The sequence below is a fragment of the Mytilus trossulus genome, chromosome 14, assembly GCF_036588685.1.
Source record: "Mytilus trossulus isolate FHL-02 chromosome 14, PNRI_Mtr1.1.1.hap1, whole genome shotgun sequence".
In the NCBI taxonomy this organism is placed as follows: domain Eukaryota; kingdom Metazoa; phylum Mollusca; class Bivalvia; order Mytilida; family Mytilidae; genus Mytilus; species Mytilus trossulus.
The window spans coordinates 17,453,389-17,481,161 of record NC_086386.1 but is presented as its reverse complement, the minus strand read 5'-3'; the positions used below and the strand labels follow the sequence as shown (position 1 = coordinate 17,481,161).

Here is a 27,773-nt window from a genome sequence, read left to right as displayed (position 1 = left end):
GTTATAAAATCTTTGTATTGTGCTACCTTAATACGCACAGTAAAATTAAGATAAAAATAAGTCCGAGTCCGATGTCAGAAAAGGTAACAAAAGAAACTTAACAAAATGACAATGGTACATTAATTAACAAAAAGTAAAATCACAAAAATACTGAACTCCGAGGAAAATTCAAAACGGAAAGTCCCTAATCAAATGGCAAAATAAAAAGCTCAAACACATCAAAAGAATAGATAAAAACTGTCATATTCCTGACTTACAAAGGATGACTAGTTGCTAATTAAACTGATAGAAAAACTATGTCTTCATTATATGAAAATCAAGTACAATTCCGCCTGTTAGCTAGGGTTTAGTATCATACCATCATAAAATATATGAGGAAAAACATATCCCGTACCATGCCACTTAATACGTCGAAACCAAAATGACAGTGACATTACACGAACTGCTTGTTGAAGGATTTATGAATATAACAATTCACTTGGAAAATCAACATATACCCCCTACGAAACTTAGTGAGATGGAAATTTTGTATTTTCTAACCATATTAGATAACACAAGTACCTTATAAGTAAGCGTTTCGTCTACACAAAGACTCATCAGTGACGCTCAGATCAAAACAATTATAAAGCCAATCAAGTACAAAGTTGAAGAGCATTGAGAACCAAAAATTCCAAAATCCTGAGCCAAATACGGCTAGTGTAAACTCGGCCTAGGTTAAGAAAATCCCAAGTATTTCAAAAAATTTATACTTTTGAAACAGAAAATTAAAAAAAATGGCAAAGCCGGACATACAGTTACTGTGATTCTACCTACTTTAAGGGCGACGTGAACCGATTTGGATGAAGTTCCAAAGATATGTTAGAGTATATATACAGTCTAAGTCTCTTATCTCTTGCAATAGTATAAAAAAAACACATTTGACTGTTCTATCCTTCAAACAGGTATTCACCAAACTAAATAAGAAGACCAATTAAAAAAGATTGTATCCTGTTTTGTTTCATAAACGAAAATGGCTAACTTAGATACAAGTATCTTAACTTAATAAGGGAAAAGTCGTTGTAAAACATCGGTCGTATTTAAACAAAGTAATCACCGAAACTAAAATTATTTAAGATGCCGGATTTCTCGATTTTCAACATATTTGTTACGTTTGGGGGAGATGATTTTCATAAATGATAGTTATTCCCATGGAAACCAACCGTGTTTTTCTTCTTGTCGATTTTTTCCTTTATTCATATGAGGCTGACATCTTAAAGGTGGTTTTTTTTGGAAGCTAGCACCATCATTTTACTCACCATTCCTCTATAAAGATGGTGTCCTCTCATTAAACAATTCAAAGCTTGGTAAATATGTCCAATCAAACTTGAAATAAAAGATATAAAAAGGTAAGCAGTTTCAGTTAAGTCTGCAAGATATCTTGACTTACACCTAGAAATTGAACAAAAAAAAAAGAAATACTTCAGCTTCCAACTAAGGACTTTTTCATTTCTATAAAGCAACATTGCAGCAACCCCGGTATGCATATGAAGAATATTCCCGAGCTTATTTGGCCTTTTTAATATGTTTTATTCGAGCGTCACTGATGAGTCTTTTGAAGACGAAACATGCGTCTGGTGTATATATAAAATTTTAATTCTGATATTTATGATGAGTTTATTTGCAACCACTGGGTCGATGCCACTGCTGGTGGAGATTTATTTCCCCGAGGGTATCACCAGCCCAGTAGTCAGCACTTTTGTGTTGACTTGAGTTATCATTGATATGTTCATAACTATAAATTAGCTGTTATCAAAAAATTTGAAATACTAAGGCTTTTCTACCTCAGGAATAGATTTCCTTAGCTGTATTTGGCGTTTTCGGTCTTCAATTTCGTACTTTATTTGGCCTTTTTATAAATTTTTTCTTCGAGCGTCACTGAGGAGTCATTTGTAGTCTAAACGAGCGTCTGGCGTATATATAAAATTTGCATCCTGGTATCTATGATGAGTTTATTTGCATTACATATTGATAGATGACTGCTGCTTAATTAGAGTTAAGAGTGGTGCAGTTGTAATCATCCATTTGAAAATTTTACAGACACACTATCATGAGTTGATTGACCATATTGGAATAGATGACTGTTCCTGTCCTGTTTCCTCAATTGAAGCATGCCGCATGATACTTATCACCGGAGCCACGTGTAGAGCAGTATACGAGTACCTTTCAAGAACATCTAAGGTAACCACAGGTTTTGGTGGGGTTCATGTTACTCAGTCTTAGATCTTTTGAGGAGTGCAGTCAAATTGGATAATTTTAGATATTGTGTTGCTGGTTATTTTTACTGCATACGGTTTTTGTCTTATACTGATAGCAAATATTGGTGAAAATTCTTCAACTATGAGCATAACAATATGTTTTGATTTAGTTAATGTGGATATTCTGACTTTTTTTGTACTGTCATGTAATTTATATTTTTATAATTGCTTCCATCTTATCCCAATGTTCTAATTAGTTCATTATGGTGATGTGTTTTGTCAAGTGGAATCATCGGACATGTCAGAATACTTGATTTTTAGTCTTGGTTCAAAAACTTTATCTAATTGGATGTATAAGGAAAATATGTCAGATTATCAGCAATAAATATGAAGACTTGAGTAACATTTTGGCAAAACTAGGAAAATGCACAAGTGTTGACCAAAAATGCTTTTCCAGTGAACACAAATGACCCTGCTTATGTGAGTTTTAGTGAGTTGTGTCTTTTACTATTTCTCAAAATGTGTTGGTCAAGGATAATGTTCAATTTCCCCACTTTTGTGAATCTAATGTCATCTTATAATAAAACTAAACTTAAACTTCAATATCATCTTCAAATTTATTGTGTCCTTTTAATATTTAAATATTATTTCATTTTTTTACCTCTCGGCAATTTGTTATCAATGATAACAGGCTTATAATATGATATGCCAGATGCCTAGGTCGTCTACATAAGACTCACCAGTGATGCTCAGATCGAAATAGTTAGATAGTTAGGAAGCCAAACAAGTAAAAAGTTGAAGAGCATTGAAAACCAAAAATTTCGAAAATTGTGCCTAATATGGCTATGTTTATCTGTTTTTGGAATAAGATAATCCTCAGTATTTTAAATTATTCATACTTATGCAAACTTTTGTAATCATTATTTGCATTCTAGGATAAGTAATAAGTATGTAGATGGCACAAATTGATTAAAGATAATCAATATTCTTCAGCAGTGCATCAGTTAATGCTAACCCAAGAAACAAGACAGCATTCAATATGAACTTTAATAATGTAAACTCCATTTAAAAATAAAATCTATGAAAAGCACCATAATAAAACAGTTGAAGGCTCTAACAATGAACTAAATTAAACAAATAAAGGCATACATATATATTTAAACACAAGGTAATAATGCTGAGTGATAATGAATTAGCAACAGTAACAAGATCATAAAATATACAACTGTCAAATAGTGTAATTAATGAGGGCATTGCAAATACAGTTATTTACTAAAATTGATGTTTCATATTCAAATGTTATGTATTACAAAAGACAGACAAATGGATGCAGAAAATTCAACATGAGCCATACAAGACAGTTTTACTTTTTGTTGTGCTATATAGATTTAAGAAGATGTGGTATAAGTGCCAATGAGACAACTCTCCATCCAATTCACAACTTGGAAATGGAAAGACCTTCAGCTATTTTTTAACATATGCCAACAAAAAAATATTGCATTAAAATCAGATCTGTATTTTTAAAGATATATATTCATAAGTCCATTTTAGAATCTGTTTTACCTAAAAATGCAAGCAATGTAAAATCAAATGTCAGTTTTGTTGCTTTACAACATATAGGGATTCTATTAAGAAATCAACAACTAAAAAGCCTATGCTGGGCACAGAATTACAACACAACATTGATAAAAATTCTTAAATACATGTAAATCAATTAAAATTATTTTGTTTGAAATGCACATGGGTTAAACATGGACAATCTGAAATGCTCATGGGTTAAACATGGACAATCTGTGGACCAAATAAAAGAGCAAATGTTCATGGTTCTGTTTGTGATTAAAAATGATAGTAGAATCACTTGGTAAATACTTAACTCTTAAGAGGAACATGAGGTAAAATAATTGGTGAAAACATATCAAAAATAAAAATTAACAAACAAAAAAACTTTTTTAGTACTTTGGTCAACTTCAATGTTAATATATATCAACATGTTTTATTTTTCAGGTTTTTATATAATTATGCTGCTTTAAAATTTGTAGTAACTTTTACATTGTCTAATTTAACTTTTTTCAGAAATGGGTAAAGCCACTGAACACAATTTAAGAACTTAACAAATGTTGTTAGAAATCAAAATAGATAGTAACGACTAAATATTCCCCTAAACTTTGGGTCATATAAAAGCTGCAATGTATGAAGATAGGAAGACCCACGCTGTTGGTGCAACTTACTTATTGACAAAGGTTGCTTGGTTCATTATGAAGTTTTTTCAAGAATGGTGTGATCAGAGTGATGCTGGAATCCCAAGTACATGGTTTTAAAGTTTGGTGAACTGTAGCAAAATTTATTGAACACAAAACATTGTGGTTGTTAATAACAGAGAACAAAAATACACTTATAACTTAATATGACTGAAAATTGCACTATGGAAAAAAAACAACATAAAAAAACTTTGCAAACTCTGTCAGTAATAAGTATTAGCAGACACGAGTCAGACTGAAATATTCTGTGAACACACAAGTACTGCAAAAAAACAACTTTGGCTTACATATTTGTTAATGAATTCATCTTGATAAATATTTTGAGCATTTTACTAAATAAATTGTGACCTCATTCTAATGAAAAGTAGACAAATATCAAACTGAAATTTATATTATGCAACTATAAAAATAAGTTTATACTTTACCACTGTTTAGTTTAAAACTAAGAATTTGAACTGTAAATGCCAAAAAAATTGGTGAAAGTATTTGATTAATATGAAAGACAAAAGTGTCAATTCTAACTAAGGGTGAATCACCGACAACTAATATTATTATTGATCAATTAGAAACTGTAAATTCTAATTATTATTGTTGTTGTTGAACATAGGACAGGAATGTGAGATGCAAGTTTATATTATTGTGATTATAACCCTGTCACATTTTTTCGCAATAACTAAAACATGGCAATATTTTCTGAACTTACATTACTCTTCTAATATTCTTTTTAACAATCTTATTATTAATAATATTGTTTTAAAATTTCCATGATCTTTTACATTTGAACCTTGAACTCATACAGAAAATACTAACAGTTATCTTTCCTAATCTATGATTTTCCAACTTACAAAACACTGATGGAATTCAGCACACTCAACAAAACAATCAATACAATAATAGGTAAAAAAAATTGTGGCACATATACATTGCATAATTGATTAAGTTTGGCCATTTGGAAATTGCTAAACAAATTACTTAAAGAACAACTTTTGTTCATGATAATTTAATGTGTGCTTTTTCTGTCTTAATCACAGAGAAAACCTATTGGATTGTGTCTTTAACACACTGATTTCACTGTGGCTAGCTGTGTCTGATTGTTGATGACAAATGAGAGCTTTAAGAACATGATTAAATTGCAGAATCACAGATGTCTAAATTAATTATTGACAGTGATTAACTTGTAACATTGCACATAAAACATAACTAAAATATAAGATATAATGACTAAAATCACTTACAGTTATGGCATAATGTTTCTTTCAAATATATATATACAAATACAATTTAAAATTAAAAAAAAATCTATTCTGTAACATAACAAAGGAAGAAACAAGAACTATTTGTGACAAATGTATAAAGTAAAATGTGGGTTTTTTAAAAATAAAATTTGATAATAAAACTAAAAATAATATAACTAACAAAATCTGATAAATAAATTGTTTTATCTGTAGTCCTGTGACAATATTGCACAAAAAACCTGACTTAGTTTAAGAATTGCATTGAAAAGTATTGTATATGGTAGATAGTGAACTTAGGATGAAAATCATGAAATAATAATGGTACATATTGAGTTGAAACCTACTATTAAAATTTCATCATATAACTAGCTGAGTTTTAACCTTAGCAATCAGTATCATAGAGTTTAAACCTAACATACAGATTTCATTATTGGCTCTCAACTAGTATCTAAGAGTTAAGGAAGAGATAACATCAATATTTCATCCATATACATGAAAAGCTTAAACCTCATGTCAAGATTCCGTAAATAGTACTTGGTGAGTTTAAGCTAACAAAAATATTTCATCATTAGCTCTTGGAGTTTTATACCAGGACATACAAAGTTTAAACCTGATGTAAAAAATCCTTAATAGTACATGGAGAGTTTAAACCCAACATAACATTCATCATTAGCTCTTTAGGAGTTTAAACATTTCAATATCAAAGAATATAAGTTAACATCAATATTTCATCCTTGAACATGACAAGTTTAAACCCTTTGTCAAAATTCCATTAATAGCACTTGTTATAAACTTACATATATAGATTTGATTATTAGCTCATTGAGGTTATAACCTACCGTCAATACCATACTTGTTTAAACTTAACGTCAAGATTCCCTCAAAAATGAGCTTCATGTAAATAAAGACCCAGATAAAACTTTAATCTTGTTGAATTTAAACATGAACAACAGTCATATATCTCTGACTTAGAGACTAGGAGTGATCAAACATTTAATAATACCTTAAAAAAGTTGAAATCATGATCTGTTTAAAAATGTTATATTTTCATTTTTTCATCGCTAAACAGAAATAAATAGAAAGCAAGTGGATTTCTTTTTGGCACCAATTCATAACCAATTCATCTAACAAAAACAAAACAAAAGGAGAAAAATTATGAAACTATCAGCAGATCATATCCAATAATGAAAGTGATAACAAGATTGATTAGATCAATACTGAATTAACTTATTACAATGTTATTTACCAAATAAACAAATAATTACAATGTTATTTACCAAATAAACAAATAATTACAATGTTATTTACCAAATAAACATATAATTACAATGTAATTTAGTGAATAAACATATAATTATAATGTTATTTACCAAATAAACATATAATTACAATGTAATTTACCAAATAAACATATAATTACAATGTAATTTACCAAATAAACATATAGTTACAATGTAATTTTAATAGTGGAAAAACATATAATTACAATGCATTTCACTGAAAAAACATAATTTCCATGTAATTTAGTGAATAACATATAATTACAATATAATTTACTAAATTTATAATGTATTTCACACAACACTTTGCTGTTCATGGCAGGAATCTTCTACAAAACTTTTGTGATACAAGCCTGTGTCCCCATTGGGTAACATCCCTACACATATACCACTCTCATCATCCTGTAATGATAATTAACATATTCATATTACATTGGTTGCAAAATACTGTGATTTCCCAGTCAATAAAAAAAAAATATATCTCATTGTGGAATAAATATTATGGTTAACTCCCCTCTTGTCATACTCATGTCATACAACAATTGGTGTTGCTATATTAGTATCCAGAAACTACAAAAATTCTTCTTTTTAATCCCTAATTCCTAAATTTTTGGTACCATAACCCCCATAATTAATCCCAACCTTCCTTTTGTGGTATTGAACTTTCTCGTACAATTTCATAAGAGTTTTCTCACTGCATTGAAGACCTATTGGTGACCTTCTGCTGTTGTCTGTTCTATGATAGGGTTGTTGTCTCTTTGACACATTCCCCATTTCCATTTTCAATTTAATTTTATCATTCACTTAAACTTAAGTTATTGTCTGGAAATAAAATGTGTCTTCGGACAAGGACAACGACTTCATAGCATTATCAGTGATTATACGAACCTGAAAAAGTTTTGTGATTGTAAAAAATGAAAAAAATTGAAAGGAGGCTCCTTTTATCAATCCCAACGATAATAAAAAGTTTTGAGGAAATCAATCCAGCATACAGAGTATTTTTCTATATTAATCCAATATTTTAAATATTCTATCCCACCACATTTTGTGGGGGTTATGTTCTTACATCTACATTTGTATATATAATATTTGAAATACAACAAAATATTGTTAACTATTTTACTGTTGACAAAATCCTCAGACACACCTAAAATGACTTCTTTTGCACTGAAAGGCAGGAAAATGCCATAATTTTTAATCCAAATTATATGACAATTGGTAAAGGCAAATTTGACATAATATAAGAAAGTGATGACCAATAAAAAATTGAGATAAGCTGATGGAGGAATATTCAACTCATTAATAATAAGTGTTGGATAACAATAATTTGTTTTGTTTTCTATATTATTGAATGCAAGTCATTATTCCCCTTTTTGGTGTTTTAAAAACACAGATTTGCAGCAATGACCCATGAATCTGACAGTTAGTTATCCAAATAAAGGTTGCTGTCAATCAAACTAAATGACAATTAAAACCTAATCTATAATTAGTTATAAAGTAGTCACCTGACTAATTTCCTGGATAAAACTTCCTTCTTGGAAAGACAATTCATCTTCATTCTGAGCAGTGTAAGATGTGATAGCCTTTTTCAGTAAACTTCCTTCATTTTGTCTGAAATATATACAAACTGGTTTTTATAATCATATATGATGTTAAAAGATGAAGATGGTTTCAAGTATTTAAATTAATATCTGGAATTGTGTGATTAGAGATTCCCAACTTGCCCAGAAAAACCTATATGTTGGAAACTTTCATGCTATTTGTATTTCTATTCTTAGTATATACATAAGTTTATAAAAAGTGTATTGTAAATCCATGTTTCCATCTATCAGATTTTTTCAATCTGCTTCAAATGATGTTTCTGTGATCAAAACTGCAATATAAATGGAGTGAGTTTATGCATCATCTAATGTCAAAGAAAATAAAATGTCTTTAGCTTCACAAAATGCTCCTAAAATGGACAAGAACAAGAATCTGTCCATAGTTCACAGCTGCCCCACTCCACTATCATTTACTATGTTCAGTGGACCATGAAATTGGGGTCAAAAATTTAATTTGGCATTTAAATTAGAAATAACATGTATATTAACTTTCAAGTTGATTGGACTTGAACATTATTGACCAAAAAATTTAACCTGAAATGGTACAGAAGGACGAACGGATGAACAGACTGACCAGAAAACATCTAGCACATATCATGCTATTTTTGTGCTCAATCTCAGTTCAATTGCAAACTATTTCATAACAACTTTATTACAATCCATACCATCCAAATGAAGATTTATCATAACTTAATCAATCAGGAAACTAGAAGTAAATCTAAGTGTTTCACAAGGAAATGTTTTCTGAAAAACATGTAGCCACTTCAAAAACAATTATTTATATTCCTTATCAATGTAAAAATACTCTACCATATGAGAACAGAAAGTTAAACTGAACACACATTCTAATAATTTTAGGATGAATACATAAGAAATGTTTTTTTTTTCTTTTTATGTGAAACCAAAGGAGTGACAGACATTTAACAATGAATAGATATGATTCACAAGTGTCATTATCTTGTGGTGAATGTTGTACAAGAAAGAATCTTAAATATCGCTGTGTGGAGTGTAAAGTTACATTATGTGAAAAGTGCAAGAATTGTCATTCTAATTCTCAAACAAATTCGAGTCACATTGTTTTGTCCTTTGATAGCATCACCACCAACAATTGTATGGAAAACGAAATTCGAAAAATGCCTTGCAAGAAACATGGCACTAAAAAATATTCAGATTTTTGTCAAACTTGCAATTTTCTTATTTGTAAAGATTGCTTTGTTGAAAGCCACTCGTACCATAGAATTATTAATATAGATGAATTTTTACAAGAGAAGTTTACCATTGGAGAAAGAAGTAGAAAGAAATTTATGAGAAGAATGTCATCCGATGATTCAGGTTTTCTAGTCGTGGATTACCCAGAGGATGATGGCAGTAGGCCGCCAGTCTGGCATTCAGCTGCGGCAGGTTCTTTATTCATGACAAGAACAGTCGAAATTAACCTCATTAAAACATTCTCAACAAATTTACCAGCAATAGACAGTATAGAAATGGTAAATAAAGATGAAGCCTTCATTTGTCATTATGAAGGAGACATTTGTAAAATAAAACTTACACCAACAATATTTACCAACAGACTGAAGCATTATGATGAAGTTAGAGGGTTAGAACCAGCTGACATAGCTGTTAATTCCGTGGGGGACTTGTATCTTATATGCCGAGTTGACAAGTCTATAAAACTAGTGAAGAAAAACAGGTACAATAAAATTCAGATATCATCACTACCTAAACATTTTGACATGGAACCTCTGTGTATTCATTGTGAGAAAGACAACGATTTGATCATCTGGATAGGGCTTGTTGAATTAGGAGCAAATTTTAAACTTTCAAATAATAGCTCTCGTCAAGTAGTTTCTATACTATCTGATGGAAAATTTTGTAATAATTTTGAATATTCCATTAAAAATGAAGCACTTTTTACATTTCCGTTGCGAATAACATCACATAGGGGTAGGATTTACGTGATTGACAGAAATAGTGAATCAGCTGGGACAGTTGTAGCACTCACTGAGAATGGCAATATAAAATGGAGATACCGTGACCTACATCCAAGTTTCAGTCCAAGGCCATTCCTTCCTTCTGATATAGTAGTTACAGAATTCGCAAAAATCATAGTGTTAGATTCAGCTAACAATGCAATCCATATACTTCACAATGATGGTTATCAAATTTTACACCAATCGTTGAAAAGCTTAGAAATTGAATACCCAGTCAGCATGAAATTTGATGAATCAAACTATTTATGGATTGGCAGTGGATTTAATGGAACAGATAATAAAGCTAAACTAAACAAAATTAAAATCACAGGAATATAATAAAAGGTTTCTGTATAAATTCAATAACTGGTTATAGCAAACATTATAACTAGTTGTATAACTACATGTCAATTATACATAAAAAATATTATTACACACTTTTGCTTTATTCTTTCATAATGCTGACTTTTATCTTAAACCAAGGCAATTGTATTTAGCAAATAAATGTATACTCTATTTTTCAATACTATAAAATTTGAAAAAATTGTGAGGCCAAGCTGACATGTGACAGTAAGTTTTGCTAATACTTCTATAAAAGCTCCCTGTGTATGTATAAATAGTTTGCCATATACCTGTGAATTGCAATTTCAGGAAACCTGCATATAGATATATGTGTCAGATAATGCAATGTGAATTTTTATCATTATGACACTGTACAACCCAAGAAGCATTTTTGGCAATAAATTTTATAATAACAACTTCACAATAATTTATGTATTTGGTTTCCCAGCTGTTCAGTATGTTTAATTTCATGTTTCTTCCTTCATAATAAGTGAATAAACAATGACAAAATAAAAAGTTAGTCTGGAAATCAAAGTTTTTTATGCACTGATTTATCATAAATGGGAATGAAGCAAACCAGTACAAAGTCAAACAAATAAAATTTTCAGGAAGTCAAAATAATAGAATAGTTGTCTCCCTTTTATTATAAGTTTTCTTAAAATTCTAAAAAGCTCCAAGGTTATAACATGTATAGAGATTATGTTTGTAAATAATAAAAGCAGGTTAAATTAAATGTAAAATGAAATTTCAAATTCTTAAAAAAACAGGAAAGGTTTTGGGTTGAATCTGACACGACAAGAAATTCTGAGATACCGAAATGTATGATTTTAAGGATTGTGAAAAGGGTATTCATAAATTGAAATATCGCTGTAAATACACCACCAAATCTATTCAAGCTGGGTACCCGGAAAATAGATAGAAGAGATGATGGTGTCTGAGATCTAGTGTCTATAAGTTTAACAGTATAAATGTAAGGACATTGGGAATGGGACAACTATCCACCATGGTTCTTGAAGATTTGTAATGTTGCAGGCAAGCCATTCTCAAGATTGAAGCATTTATGTTTTTTTATGATCAAATTAAGAAATAAACTATTTTGATTTCAAATCAAAGTGCTAATATTAAACCTAAGTAGGTGGTCTTGTGTTAGACAACAAAATCTTACATTCTGATAACTAACTGGTTGCCGATTGCAGCTAGTTTTGAATAAAATAAGACTGTCTGTGGGCTTGACAGTCTTGATTCTAGTTCACTAGTGTATGGAACTGAAAAACTAACAACCAATAATTCTACCAACCTGTTGTCTCCTGTGTCATTGATCTGTAGATGACCACCTTCTGGTATGCTGTTGTAATTTGGACTAAAGGTAATAGTTTTTGGGCTGTCAGTCACTGGTGAAGTAGGCGGAGTCTTTGGAGGAGGTGGTCTCTTTGGCTTGGGACTAACTACTCCATTCATAGCTTTCCGTGGAAGTCTTGAAGGACTGGAAGCAGTTCGTGATGAGCCCATAGGATTTGGGGCTTTCTGTTTGGGACTTTTAGGGATAGCACTAGGAATTTTACTGCTTTCTTTGGCAGGTTTTTGTTTCTGAAATTTTCTACTCACATTTGGTGAATCTGATAACGAGCTTTTTGATTTTTCAACTTTTGGCAGTCTACTTGGAGAGGGATTAGTCATACTGCTATGCCTCACAACATTTGGAGGTCTTGATGGTCTTTCAGGTTTTGATTTATTTTCATTTTCACTTTCCTCAACATTTTCAATATGGGTTTTTGTGGTTGGACTGAAGTTTGGCTTAGGAATAGAAGTATTCCCATGTAATTGTTTGTTTTTAACAGCAGGACTAGCCATTCTTTTTGGAATATTGCTCTGATATGAATGAGCCGGTCCAGGAATTGAGGAAGTTTTGGGACCATTGTCTTGCGATGGTTTGTTTTCTGAGTCATTTTGTGGACCTGAAACAGAACTTTTTTCTGTAGCATCACAACTCAATGATTCTGACATAGCATCCATCTTTTGATCCTTATTGTCATTTATTTGAGCATTTTCCAAACCATTTTCCTGTATATGATTATCAATTTCGGTTCCTTTATTTTCAATAATCTCATTTGTAGATTTTTGTTCATTATTCAACTCGGGATCATTAAAACTCCTATCTATTGAATTAACAGAGTTCTTTTGATTTGGTACAATATACTTTTTGTCTATTTTACTATAAATTGGACTCAGTGGCCTTTGGTAAAAACTGATTTTATCTGGGCCATCTACTACATCTTCGCCTACCAAACTGGTCCCAACCTCACTATAGCCTGGTTCCCCATCATAATGAGAGTTATGGTGATTTTTATTTGGTTTTGGAGCCACTGGTGGAGGCTTTGGTCCATCGCATCTCAAACTTTGTGATTTTGGTATTAAAGTTGGTTTAGGAGAATCATCCCTCATACTATGTGATTTGGGTTGTGGCAGTTTACAAGGTAATCGACTGTCTGATTTATGAGTGGGTTTTTGATTATCAACATTATGATGAACCAGTATATCACCGTTAATTGCCAGCTTGGCAGCATTATGTTCCACAGAAGGCTCACAAATAACATTTTGATTTCCAATTGAAGCACTAATATCCTCTGACTGACTATTGTCCATAGAATTTTGTTTGTTTACTAACTGTCTAGAATCATTCATATCAGACATGTTGATTGCAGACACACTTGTCAGTTCAGACTGATCTTGAGTTCTGTCCCCTTGCACACTACTAGACAAACTAGTTAATCCTGATATTTTACCTATACTTGTGTCAGTTGTATTCTCTAAGAAACTAGTCACATTTTGAGTATCATCTGGTAAAATAGCACTGTCATTGTTATCATTTTGAGATTTGTTTCCCGTTTCATTTGCATATTTTGTATTACTAGTATCAACATCAGTCTGAGATACATTTGGAGTAGAATTAACATCTTTTAAATCTGGGTACACACTATTGACTTTTTCCTGACGAATCATATATTTTTCCTTCAATAATTTTGGCGGATCAGGCCGAGGAGGAGGTGGCGACCTAACCTTTCTGCGACACAATTCAGATTCATTACCAGCTTTTGTTTTTGTTTTAGGCACTTTACGTAATTTTGGCTTTATATATCTTTTTGGCACTTCTGGTTTTCCATTCTGACTATTGTTTTTGTTTACACTATTACTAACCTTAGTTTTATTAAATTTCTCCATTAAATTTGTTTTTGATTCAGGTGTTGAATGATGTTGAATTGGCGGAGGAGGAGCAGGCCTCGACGGCCTCACAGACTTCGGAAGTTTACTCCTTTTGTTAGGAGAATCTTTTGATATACCATTTGAGACTTTTGTCTTTTGGTCTAGAGACTCTGTAGATTTTTGTGAGATTTCATCCTCAGATCTGTGACCACCAAGTGGTTTGATGGGTGATAATGCGGCTATATCCTTGTCAATTGTAGTTTCTAAAGGTGCATCATGAATCACAATCTTATCTGGTATATCATCATGAGTTATCTCCTCTTCTTGAGTTACATCCCTTGAAAGAGGTCCATCTATTTCATCTGCAGCCATCTGAAAATATAAATGAGATGTAACGATACTCTGATTTTACCATATCTTTTAAGGTTAATGTGATACAAAATCAAAGAAAAGAAATATGTACTATATAGTATTTAATTTTGTTATGGAAACTTCACTGCTCATTTTCAAACTTGGACATTAGTCCTTGATAATATTTCTTATCTTTCCTTCAAAACTTCTTTAAAACTGTATTCTTGAAATCCAGTATAAACATCTTAAACACTAAGACATTTGTATGTTCCTCTGTGTGTTTTTACAGACATGTCATTTCATATTTATTATATTTTCTATGGAGTAATACATACAGACACAATAAATAAAGTTCCCTAACATCAATGCTAATCTCACTACAAATTGTGCCAAATTGACCTCAATTCATGCTCCAAACTTGTTGAATTCTATTTAAAATGCGTTAAGATGCATGTAATTTTAACTATCAATTCAATTAACAAAGATCTACAATATAAAATAGAGAGAATGAGATGTGATATTATTGTCAATATAACAACTATCCAACAGTTTTTTCCAAATGCAATACAAATCTCTGAAGATTTTCCAAATCATCCACTTTTAAAAACCTAACAGCTGAATTGTTGCACACCTGTTTTTTGTCAACAATTTGCATGTTTCAATCATAACTGTTTTATTTTGTTTGCAAGTTGTAGCTTTTTTCTGAAGAGTTGTGTGTTTGTGGTTCGAGTGATATGTTGTACTGTCTATTATCCCTGATTATTTTTTTCAATGTATCATGAAATGGCAAACAATCTCATCACCTAATCTTCTTGTACATAAAATTATTTAAAAATGCCATAAAGTATTCCTAGTCTGCTCACACAGTTTTTCTTTAAGTGGCAGTAAATAATATTAAGTTTTCTAAAAGCTTAATGATTAGCAGAAATCATTATAATAGATGTAGGGCAAGAAATAAGTTTGTTGTAAATGAAGTAATGTCCTTCCTTCAGGGAAGTTATGCAAAAGTCGTTGTTTAGTTTGTTAAATCAATTGAAAACATCCTAAAATTATCTGTTCAATACAATTTTAGAAATGATTTATTGTATCTTTAAGAGAATGGTACAATGAGTTGTATCTAAAAGTTTTAACTATAATTAAATAATACTGAAATTAGCTGTAACAATGTATCCTGTTTCCAAAGAATGTTTTGTTTATGTATTACATATATGATTTTTTTGAGTCTGAAATAAAGATTATCTTATTTTATATTATGTTACAATATGCATTGTATATTACATAAACAACAAAAAGCATGCAGTTAAAACTAAACACAAAAGATCATCCCCTGTCAAAGGGACACAACTGTGAACATTAACCTCTATAATAGAGGAAGAAAACTAAAAACACTTTGAGAACACTTAATCACCTGGTCTTGTCTAATAGCCTGTAAATATAAGGAATTATATCTTTTAAGGAAAATAGAATTGGATAAAAAAAAATACACTGATTTCTTTGAAAGGGGTCAAATAAATGTTCATGTGAAATTGGCACCATAAATCTTTCTCCTCCCCCAAAATAAAGGGGAAAAACAATAAAACAAAGGTATCTATTTGAAAATTTCCTACAAGATAATTTCAAATTGTGTTTTTACTGCATTTTCTTACAGAACAGTAAACTTGCTTTAAAACTCTTTCAATGAAATAAATGTGATAGAAATATTCATTTTTTGTATTTCTATAAATTGTTTCTACATGCTGGTAAGGAGATAATCTGGGATAAAAAAATAAACTAGATATCTTTCACAAAGACAGAACCTGTCTTTACTGCATTTCAAATGTTAGTACTGTAAGTAAAAAAAAGAATTTGAACCTATTTGAATGAATTAATGAGAAGCAAGGGTAGAACAAGTTAATATCAATGTGTTATATATATATCAGTTTCTGGGTAAACATTTATATACTAAAAAACACTTAATTGTTGCAAAAATACATTGACCTTTAGACATAAAATAATCATCTAATAAGGGTAAATCAATTATCATACATAACAATTAAAAATATAAAATGTATCCATACTGTAGATTCAAATGTTATTATACATATTTTTGCAATCAGACAGAAAAATGTCACCATTTTGTTTTTTAATTTAAATCATTTGTTGAGAAAAGTTCAATTAGTATTGTCTACAGTATAGAACTAAATAGCAAAGTCTACAAATTAAGTTCTATAAATAATGCACCCAAATAATTCTATGAAATTATAATTATTTTTTTCAAAATTGTTAATACAGAAAAAATGAACCTCACCTCAACATATGAGCCAGGAAACCAGCCAAACTGGTCGTCGTAGCAACCATACCACCATCCATTGTCTAAAGTCTGACATACTATAACGGTGTCACCAATGTCAAACGACAAATCTGTCTCATTTTCTGCAGCATATGGACACACAGCTGTATGTTCTGTAAAGTATAGAATGAATCTTAAATATGATTGATCCCAATCCTAACTTTACATAAAAACATTTGTTTATTAACAAAACTATATATTATGACAATTCTGCCTTCCTTGCTTATAAAATCATGATTAGTACAAATGGTAAAAGAATGCTCAATTTTATAAGAATTATTTCAAGATCATGAATTGATAATTGATGCCAACTAATTATTTAATTTAGGATGTAATGCGTCTTCTGATTGGCTGACATTATTTTGTTATGAGCCCATAGACATAATTTAGTCATGTGACCGTGACGTCATCAACGTTTTTTCATGGTTTTCTACGGTTGAAGATGGAATTTAGAATTAAATTATAAGAAATGACTGTAATATTTTTTCTGTCTATTCTAAATAACATAAAAAATGTAGTGCACACTGTTAAACAACCCTCTACACGCGTTATTCAGTGTGCACCACATTTTTTATGTTATTTCTTCATAGACAGAAAAAATATTACAGTCATTCCTTAATTGAATTTCTGTCTCACAATGAATTTTACGGGGTTATGAAAATGATCTAAAATCTATGTTTCATATAACAGATATTTTATAAAAAAAAGTTCAGTCACTTGTATCAGCAACTCAAATTTTTTCAAAAATTTAGCCATACTTTCACAACCAGATTATTTCAATGACCATAGCATGTCCCCTATAGTTTTTGATTTCTGTGTAATTATTTTTCGCATCAAGTTGCAAATATATCACACCTTCTTATTTCTACATTCCATGCTTATTTCATTTTTTGATGTCTATCAATTATCATTTTTATAATTTCTCCATTCACTGATATCTTCCAAAACTATGGTAAGACTAATTATCTATCTTAATTAAACACCTTACCCACTCCTATATATTCAGCTGTACTCAGATCATTGTTACATACTGGTAGTTGATCATATACACTTTGTTTGTCTTTATAACCCAACGGCTCTTCATTCTGTACAATAATAAACAAACTAAAATCAGAAGCAGTAGGATAAAGTACAAAAGTTCACAATTAATTTTGGTACTTAGAACTAGTCCTAGGCAGAGTGAGGGCTGAAACAATAAAGCTACTCTTTGTATCACAGCTGAGTCTCTCTGAAAAAATGTAATGTCCAGCAAAATGAATAAGGAAACAGCTGGTGTAAGGTTTATCTGTTTGACAAGAAGGTTTATCAAATGATATAAATTTTATCTCCTTGACAAGGAAAAAAAATTATGCGCAGAGTTTTATCTGCTTGACAAGAAAACAAATGATACACATGTATAACATTTATCTGCTTGATAATGAATCAATAATGATTTGCAGAAGTAAATTCCTGCTCTAAGTCTGAGTTAGCATTATCCATGTTTCTATAACAGCATGTCCCCTATAAGACAGTCAGACAATAGAGTAATGTAAGAGCAACTTGGAACTTATCATAACTTGTTGGTTTCCCTTGTGATGTAGCCCAGTAGCCAGTACTTCAGTACTGGCATGAAAATACAGATTTTTGTGTTATTTAAATTTGCTGTTAAAATATGTTAGAAATTATTATAAATTAAGGAATACATCTCCCTCGTTAAAAAGCTCTGATTCCTTTCACGGATTTGGCTATACTTTATGGACCTTTTGGGTTTATAGCTCTTCATCTTTTATATAAGCTTTGGATTTCAAATATTTTGGTCACTGAAGAGACATGTTTTGTGGAAATGCGCATCTGGTGCAGGAAAATTGGTACCGTTAATGTTATAAATACCCAAGAAATAAATGAATCCACAGTTGTAATAAATGGACTACTGCTTTCAAAAAAGGGTATTGGAATACAATTATATACAAGAGGGTAATGAAGTGGCACAGGTATACCCATGGTCTGCGGTCGGTCTAATGTAATCTTTGTTCATGTAATTCTTGGTACTCTAGAACAGTAATTTCTTTCTTACTTGTACTTTTTTCAGTACCTGTGAGATTTCTTGTACATATATAGCAGGGAACATTCCAATTTCTTCAGATTTGTTCTTTCTTCCTTTCATCCAGCCATTCATATCTCTCTCAATACCAATAACAACATCACCCACATCTAACTGAAGTTCGTTGGAGAAGTTTGGTTCATGGCTATATAATGCATAAAAACTTCTTCCTCCTGCAAAATACATAGTGTTTTTATCACATTTAATATAGAAGTAAGATGAACCTAAATATATTCATATTTGTTACCCTAATTGAGTAATGATAAAGAAATTAAAGAGTGTATTAATTAATGACACAAAATCCCAACACACATCTTAAAAAACTAAAAACATAGGAGCGATTTCATTGCTGTTCTTCATCTCACGTTTTCTGTAATGACCTTGCCAAAGGAAAGAAGATTTTGAATGCGTAAGAAATGTTCAGCCTCATACTTCAAGTCATGAGTCTGTAGACCAGTGGTTGTCATTGATTTCTGTCCGTCATTATCTTCTTGTTTTGACATAAATCAAGCTGTTGGTTATCTCATGTCAATTTTTTTCACAATTTGTTTGTCAGGCCCCTTTATAGTTAAAAATACAATATGGTGTTTGCTCATTGTTGAAAACTAAAAGGTAACTTAGAATTGATTGCAATTGAGTTGAAATTGTATTTTGTATGCCAGTAGTGGTTGACATTTTCCATGGTGACTCTTGCCATGACTACTATAGGAAAATGATATGGTAAGGTTAAGTTTATACTTTAAGAACAAAGGTTAGGTTACTGGTTGACTTACCAACCTTGCCTTAGATAAACTTTATATGATAAGACCAAAATTTCATGGTAAGATACAGTTACTTGTTGACCTACCTATGTTTGGAAATGGCTTGGTAAAGTAAGTTTACTAGTTGACTTATCTACATTTTCTGTGACCTTTAGGAATATGACTTTGTGAGGTAGATTAACTAGTTACAACTTATCTTCATTAATACGACTTGGTGAGGTAGATTGACTAGTTGACTTTACCTGCATTTCTGTGATGACCTTGCCATGACTAGAAGAAATATGACTTGGTGATGTAGGTTAACTAGTTGACTTACCTACATTTTCTGTGATAACCTTGCCAAAACTATGAGGAATATGACTTGGTGAGGTAGGTTTACTTGCTGGTGGACTTTGAAATGGAGATGATGTCGGTGTTGGGACCTTTGGTATAGATACTTCCTTCCCTAAAGCCTAAAATAAAATAAAAGTATAATGCATTCTGTGATATTCATTCAGACACAAACAGTCAAAATCAACATTGCAGCAGCATCATTTACATTTTTAACCAGTTCGTTTTTCTTATTGCTATAGTTTCCAATTTATAAACCGATTACTGCTATTACAACTCCTATGTTCTATTCTACGCAATGATGGCAATGTTGGATGATGTAGACATCCTATAGATATAGCAGACAAACTTTGATTCCATGGAAATGCTTTTTGAATAAAATTGTTCAGGCATGGGATGTCAGAAGATTGACAACAACTAACTATGGATTCATTTAATTTCATGGGTACCAATTTTTGTGGATTAAGGAAAACTATCAGGTTTGTGGATATATATCTTATTTGATGGTTTTGCCAAAACCTGCATACAAACCTACAGAAAATTTGTCATTATTTAACATTTAATTTTATGGTCCACCTGTACCTACAAAATTCACAGAAATTTGTATCTATTGAATAATAATGAACCCTCAGTTCATAGATCTTCTGGTCAGGTGAGCAAACAAAATGTTATATTTATAAAAAGTTCCATCTATGTTACCTTTTTATCATATGAGAAGACTGGTGCACTGTTCCTGTTCAGGGAAGATTTGGCTAGCTTTGGTGTTAGATCCTGGTTCTTTAGGAAGGAACTGACAGGAGAGTGGCCATTAGGTAAATGGAGGTTAGATGTGTACACTGTAAATATAAAAATACATTTCTTCACCATTGTAATAATGAATACAGGCAATAGCTTGAGTAACCCTGATTCATTTATATTTCAGTTATTATTGAATGATTTAATTTTGGATGTAATGCATCTTCTGATTGGCTGACTTTATTTTGTTATCAGCCAATAGACATAATTAAGTCATATGACCATGAAGTCATCAACGTTTTTTCATGGTTTTCTACGGTTTAAAATGGAATTTAGAATTAAATTATAAGAAATGACTGTGATATTTTTTTCTGTCTATTCAAAATAACATAAAAAATGTGGTGCATTTAAATAACCCGCTACGTGCTGTCTTCATAGACAGAAAAATATTACAGTCATTCCTTAAATGATTAAAAGTATACCTTCATCAGAGACAGTACAATGATTTTATCTAAATTTTCAAACAAAAATACAATAAAATTCAAGATATAAAATCTTCCTCTTTAAGCTGGTCTTAAAGAGTTGGTCTTGACTTCTGTCCACTTTTTGGGTTTTGTTTGACCCACAGTAATTTTAACCACCAATGTTTATACTTTACAAAAGAAGATGGGTATTTATTACAATACTAGTTCTCCTGTTATCTTCACATGTCTTGTTTTTACTGTTGTTTACTGTTGACTTTTCCTATTTAGAGGTTAATGGGTAATATATAGTATTTAATTCAAGTGTTATATTCAATTCAATTACCAAGCCACTTAAGATTATGGTCTGTGCTGCCCTCTATCAATATCAAATTATTACTATAACAATAATTGAATATCTGGATTGCTCTCCACAGTATACCATTAGTGATAATCAACCCTGAACTATCTGGTAATGACTTAGTACACTAATATCTTCCCTATAATCATTTGGTTCAAAGCTAAATGGCTTTCCTACCATCAGATTTGTTTTATGAATGACAGATGTAAACTGTGACCAGGAATCACAAATTCATGTCTGCTGCTATGCATAAGACAAAGCAATTCTTTAGTAGGAAGGCATAAATGTAAAGTTTATCATTGAAATATCACTGACACTACTGGATTGCCTCCCCTCGTCTTGCTTTGAAAGTTAGATATTAACTTGACAATCCTAGTTGTTCTAACCTTTGCCAATATCAGTCTCCTCGACATAGCTGCCAGGGAACCAGCCTTCTTTATCCTTTATCCTGCCCTTCCACCACCCATTTCCTCTCTTTTCTATCAAGGTCACAACATCACCAAGGTCAAGATTAAGTTGACTATCTTCCTGGGCTGTGTATGGGTACAGTACATGGTATAGTACATCTGAAATCATATTTTACAAAAAGTGATGACTATGGGATTGTAAATTATTGTGTATTGTCTATAAAGGCTACATACATGTGCTATTAATTTCACATCAACTAATTAAATGTATTATAGTTGGAAGAGAATATACATTTTTTTTATTTTTCAAGCTGCAATGTCTATTAAAGACCTTATTCTTTATGTTTTATTGTTTTTAAAAAAATAGTTCACTAACAGTAGTTCAATGTAGCTTATGTTCATTTTGTATCAAACAATCAAAGTTCATAAGAAGCCTATGTCATATGGTCCAGTGACCTATACCCTAAAACTGTAAAAATCAAAATATCTACTAGGAATTAGAATGTGATTTTTTTTTCAAACTTAACAGGCCAAAAAATCGGGAACAAAAAATAAAAAGAAGTTCACCTTCAAGTTAAAAATTAAATCAGTGACATATCTCATTATGGACAACAGTTACAAAATATTGTATATTTGTTATCTATGTATGGTATCAGGCCCTGGGTCATGGACATCACACATTAAAGAAAATAATTAGTATTATATATTGTCACACCTAAGGCATTAACAAGTTTAAAATCATTGCAAAAAATAACATTTAAAATCATTGCAAAAAATAACAGAAAAAATGGTTTGAAATAAAAGTCATAAAAGCAGCTTAATAAAACCAAATGTTTGTCAAATGTAAAAAGCTGCAAGACAAAAAGCTCTGGGAATCATTTTTTTCAGATGTATATAATAATCACTATATATCTGGAAAAAAAGAACTTCCTTGAGATGTGATATTTTGAGAAGACGATTTCATCATGGATTGAGGTCCGATTACAAAACCTCTGAAATAAAATTGAGAATGGAAATGGGGAATGTGTCAAAGAGACAACAACCCGACCAAAATAAAAAAACACAACAGCAGAAGGTCACCAACAGGTCCTACTTGTATTACAACAAACCATCACAATATGTGTTTTGCAATATCCTTTGTTAAAAGTTTCTTTGTGTTCCAGTGATCCCAAGAACATGTACATTATTTTCAAATCAAAAACATGGAAAACATGAAATTACACTTGTGAGGGGAATTTGTTTATAAAGTGCAAGCATACGTCCAAATCAATACAAAAATGAAAACAACATTTACTTACATATTAACCAGATGCTCCGCAGGGCGTAGCTTTATACGACGGCAGAGGTTGAACCCTGAACAGTTGGGGCAAGTATGGACACAACATTCAAGCTGGAGTCCGCTCTAAATTTGGATTGTGATTAAATAGTTGACACAGCATAGGTTTCTGACACAGAATGAATGTATTCAAATGAACTTAAAATTTTTGTTTTCTCTTAGAGCAATTCACTATGCTGTTGAATATTAATCCTCTCAAAAAAATGTTTGAAGAAATTTTCTTTTTATTTATGAAATTTCAAATGAGAAAAATTGAACCCAATTTTTTAATCACATCCCCCTTTCCCTTATTCCAAAACTAATTTCAATTAAGATATTCTAATGGAGTTTGCAACAATTACTACTCATTTAAATACATCATAAAATATTAAGATGTAAAAAAACTGCTTGTTATCACTGAATGGTAAAGATTATTTAAATTTATCAGTTGGTAGTAAAAAGTGAATATACATTGTATATTGTATATAACGAAGATTTAAGTTGATTCTGGACAAAGAAAGATAACTCCAATTAAAAAAAATTCTTGCAGATATTTCTTGCTTACTTTACTGGACAAAGAAAGATAACTCTTAATTAAAAAAAAATTTGCTATTTCACAATATTGTGAAATAAGATATTTCTTGCCTTTGCACAATACTGTGCAATTGAAAAGACTTGCTATTGCACAATACTTAATATAATAATTTTAGATCCTGATTTGGACCAACTTGAAAACTGGGCCCATAATCAAAAATCTAAGTACATGTTTAGATTCAGCATATCAAAGAGGCCCAAGAATTTGATTTTTGTTAAAATCAAACTTAGTTTAATTTTGGACCCTTTGCACTTTAATTTAGACCAATTTTAAAACTGGACCAAAAATTAAGAATCTACATACACAGTTAGATTTGGCATATCAAAGAACCCCAATTATTCAATTTTTGATGAAATCAAACAATGTTTAATTTTGGACCTCGATTTGGGCCAACTTGAAAACTGGGCCAATAATCAAAAATCTAAGTACATTTTTAGATTCAGCATATCAAAGAACCCCAAGGTTTCAATTTTTGTTAAAATCAAACTAAGTTTAATTTTGGACCCTTTGGACCTTAATGTAGACCAATTTGAAATCGGGACAAAAAATTAAGAATCTACATACACAGTTAGATTCGGCATATTAAAGAACCCCAATTATTCAATTTTGATGAAATCAAACAAAGTTTAATTTTGGACCCTTTGGGCCCCTTTTTCCTTAACTGTTGGAACCAAAACTCCCAAAATCAATACCAACCTTCCTTTTATAGTCATAAACCTTGTGTTTAAATTTCATAGATTTCTATTTACTTATACTAACACTATGGTGCGAAAACCAAGAAAAATGCTTATTTGGGTCCCTTTTTGGCCCCTAATTCCTAAACTGTTCGGACCGAAACTCCCAAAATCAATACCAACCTTCCTTTTGTGGTCATAAACATTGTGTTTAAATTTCATTGATTTCTATTTACTTTAACTAAAGTTATTGTGCGAAAACCAAGAATAATGCTTATTTGGGCCCTTTTTTGGCCCCTAATTCCTAAACTGTTGAAACCAAAACTCCCAAAATCAATCCCATCCTTTCTTTTGTGGTCATAAACCTTGTGTCAAAATTTCATAGATTTCTATTAACTTAAACTAAAGTAATAGTGCGAAAACCAAGAAAATGCTTATTTGGGCCCTTTTTGGCCCCTAATTCCTAAAATATTGGGACCAAAACTCCCAAAATCAATACCAGCCTTCCTTTTATGGTCATAAACCTTGTGTTAAAATTTCATAGATTTCTATTCACTTTTACTAAAGTTAGAGTGCGAAAACTAAAAGTATTCGGACGACGACGACGACGACGACGACGACGCCAACGTGATAACAATATACGACGAAAATTTTTTCAAAATTTGCGGTCGTATAAAAAGATAACCAGCATCGTTCAATTATCTATTAAGAATTCTTATCTTTTGTCAGAAAGTAATTTTTAGAGTTATGAAGAATAACAAATTTAAACGTGATGAAAATTAGACTTAAACCTGCCCCCTTTTCTTAATGTGAAACTTATATATATTTATAAATGTTGCAAGAAATTCCAGTCTAAAATAATCCCCAACCCTTGTCATCAGCAGATTAAATGATTAAAAAGTATGTTAAAAGATTTGATTAGTGCCATTACTTGAAACAACTGTTTACAATAAATTACAGAAGAATATTTGACAATTACTTGAGTCAGAGCTCTATGATCATATAGTATGAAGAACAGCCTTATGTTCAATCAAATCATAATCTTGCTAAACACATGTAAAGATGATAAATTGTAAATATTTCCCAGGAACATACTTTCTTACAATTAGCAGGCAGTAAATTGTTCAAAGATAACTGGTTTTCATTAATTTAACATAAAACGCAATATTCTCAAAGCTGACATATGAACATTTGCTTTCCTTAAAATTTTCTGCTTTTCAATTTGTAATGATGATCTAGTTATACAGGTGCTTACAAATCAGTGAGTCATGGGGGTCTGTTATTGTTATACTAAAGATACCATCAAAACCTGAATCAGAGGGGTAGAGAGAGAGAGAGTGATTCTTTTCCTGGATTGTGTTCTCTTTTCTTAGGAAGTAAATCATTAGTTTAAATATTCCCTTGCACATATTCCCTCAGGTTTCAGGACAGATTATAAACATTAGCAGAAAGAGGAAATACACCAGTGCATGTCATGTATTAAATAAAAGTTCCAGCAACTTCAGGCTTAGAACTGGGAAAAGAGAGCATGTCTGACACTGATCCAAAGGGAGTTATAGTCTAGGCAGTTGGTATAGACGAGTTTTGATATATTTGGACACTTGGATATATGAAGTTGAAATTTTTATATATATGTCAGTTCCTATAATCTGTGTACGGGTAATCTTTTGTTAACTGATGTTTAATGACCTTATATTGTTTTGCTTTTGGCCATAGTGTTTGTTTTTCACTTTTGATTTTTAGTACCCCTTCCATGTCTCCTCCTTATTCCCATATTTTATCAAAATTCAAAGACACAAAAAATGCTTCATTGAAATATTCCTTCCTGTTAGAGTTAAAATTATTGTTTTGTTCATCTTTGAGCTTCAGTATTTGTGTGTGTGTTCTTCTGCATGAAAAAAACTTTATTGACTTGTATACTACGCAAAATTAAATAAATTTGTACTTCAATATTTATGATAAGGAAATGTGGTATAAATCTATTTTCTTTATGATACAGTATGTAAATCTGTCTTAGTAAATCTGATGAATAATTCTGATTTAAATAAAAGATATAAATAAGATGTATGATTTCCCTTGATAATGAACATGGTGAAAGGAAATTCCACAAACAACAAAAGCACTTTAGATTATCAAATCAGATCAGATTTTACTTTCCCAGACATTAAATGGAATGATTTCAATAATGTTAATACCACCATGTCGTTTATTTCAAAGATAGATTCTGGCAAGTTTTCTAAAATTATTTGGCATACTGTGTCTTCACTAAGTCTCTGGTAGTGCTTATTTCATCTGGGTGTGTATATACATTTACCAAATGCTATTTTAATAATAGATTGAAAATGACAAAAGAATTGGAACTTTAAAAAAAAAATCATTACATAATATGTTTTATTCAAATTATTAAAAAGATGGATACTTCAATGAGACAGTAACCCAACAACAAAATAACTAAATTTATAACTGAGCCACTTGATTCATCGATTATAGTGAAATATGAATGTTTCCATAGTACACAGATAAACACTTGCACTATCATATTCTATATTCATCGAACCTTGAAATTAGGCTCAAAACTCTAATTTGGCATTAAAATTAGAAAGATCATTATCATAGGGAACTTGTGTACTATGTTTCAAGTTGATTGGACTTCAACTTCATAAAAAAATACCTTAAAGGGAAACTTCGCAAAAAAATCAAAAATTCATATTATGTCCATTCTGTATAAAAATGCTCAAATTTATAAATATTAAAGTTTTATTCCGCTAGATAAGAGATCACCATCGATTTTAAATTTTGAGTATCAGTTCTTTGCGTTCCGCCATTTTGTTATCTTGTCCAAATAAAAATCACGATATGTCTATAAACCATAAAGAAACAAAACTACAGTAACCGATGTTGTCGTTATTACGTGTCGATATCTTGTCAATCGTACGGTTGTTTTATCTGACTAACTAACTTGATTCGGAAAATGTTCTTATATTTTTAATAACCATATAGTCTGTTATTTTTAAACTGTTAATATTGGAATTAGTTAAAAAGTCAAAGTTCAAATCATAAATAAGAGTTCCGTGAAAATTGTTTTCGAAAATCTAATTCGTTCATAATTCTTTAAAGTAATATACTTTATTCAAATAAATTAGGATCTTCGCTCCACTGATCACCCGCATGGCTTAAGGTATTACTCCCAAAGGTATTGTAAGGGGTGTAAGGTGACACGACCAGGTATTCAAGCGATTTCCTGTCGGGCCTG

The 27,773-nt window shown here is 31.0% G+C and overlaps 1 protein-coding gene across 1 annotated transcript in view; it reads right to left on the bottom strand.

Moving 5' to 3' along the window:
* Positions 1-7,258: 7,258 nt before the first annotated feature.
* LOC134697522 (dynamin-binding protein-like) overlaps positions 7,259-27,773 on the bottom strand; it is a 28,181-nt gene continuing 7,666 nt past the window's right edge. Inside the window, exons 5-14 of the mRNA XM_063559802.1 lie at positions 21,916-22,095; positions 20,672-20,808; positions 19,959-20,094; positions 18,873-19,054; positions 17,790-17,886; positions 16,760-16,914; positions 15,881-15,898; positions 12,218-14,493; positions 8,513-8,618; positions 7,259-7,409 (exon numbers count right to left, since the gene is read on the bottom strand). Coding sequence (XP_063415872.1) covers positions 7,302-7,409; positions 8,513-8,618; positions 12,218-14,493; positions 15,881-15,898; positions 16,760-16,914; positions 17,790-17,886; positions 18,873-19,054; positions 19,959-20,094; positions 20,672-20,808; positions 21,916-22,095 — 3,395 coding nt within the window. The 3' untranslated portion in view covers positions 7,259-7,301. The remainder of the gene's footprint in view (positions 7,410-8,512; positions 8,619-12,217; positions 14,494-15,880; positions 15,899-16,759; positions 16,915-17,789; positions 17,887-18,872; positions 19,055-19,958; positions 20,095-20,671; positions 20,809-21,915; positions 22,096-27,773) is intronic.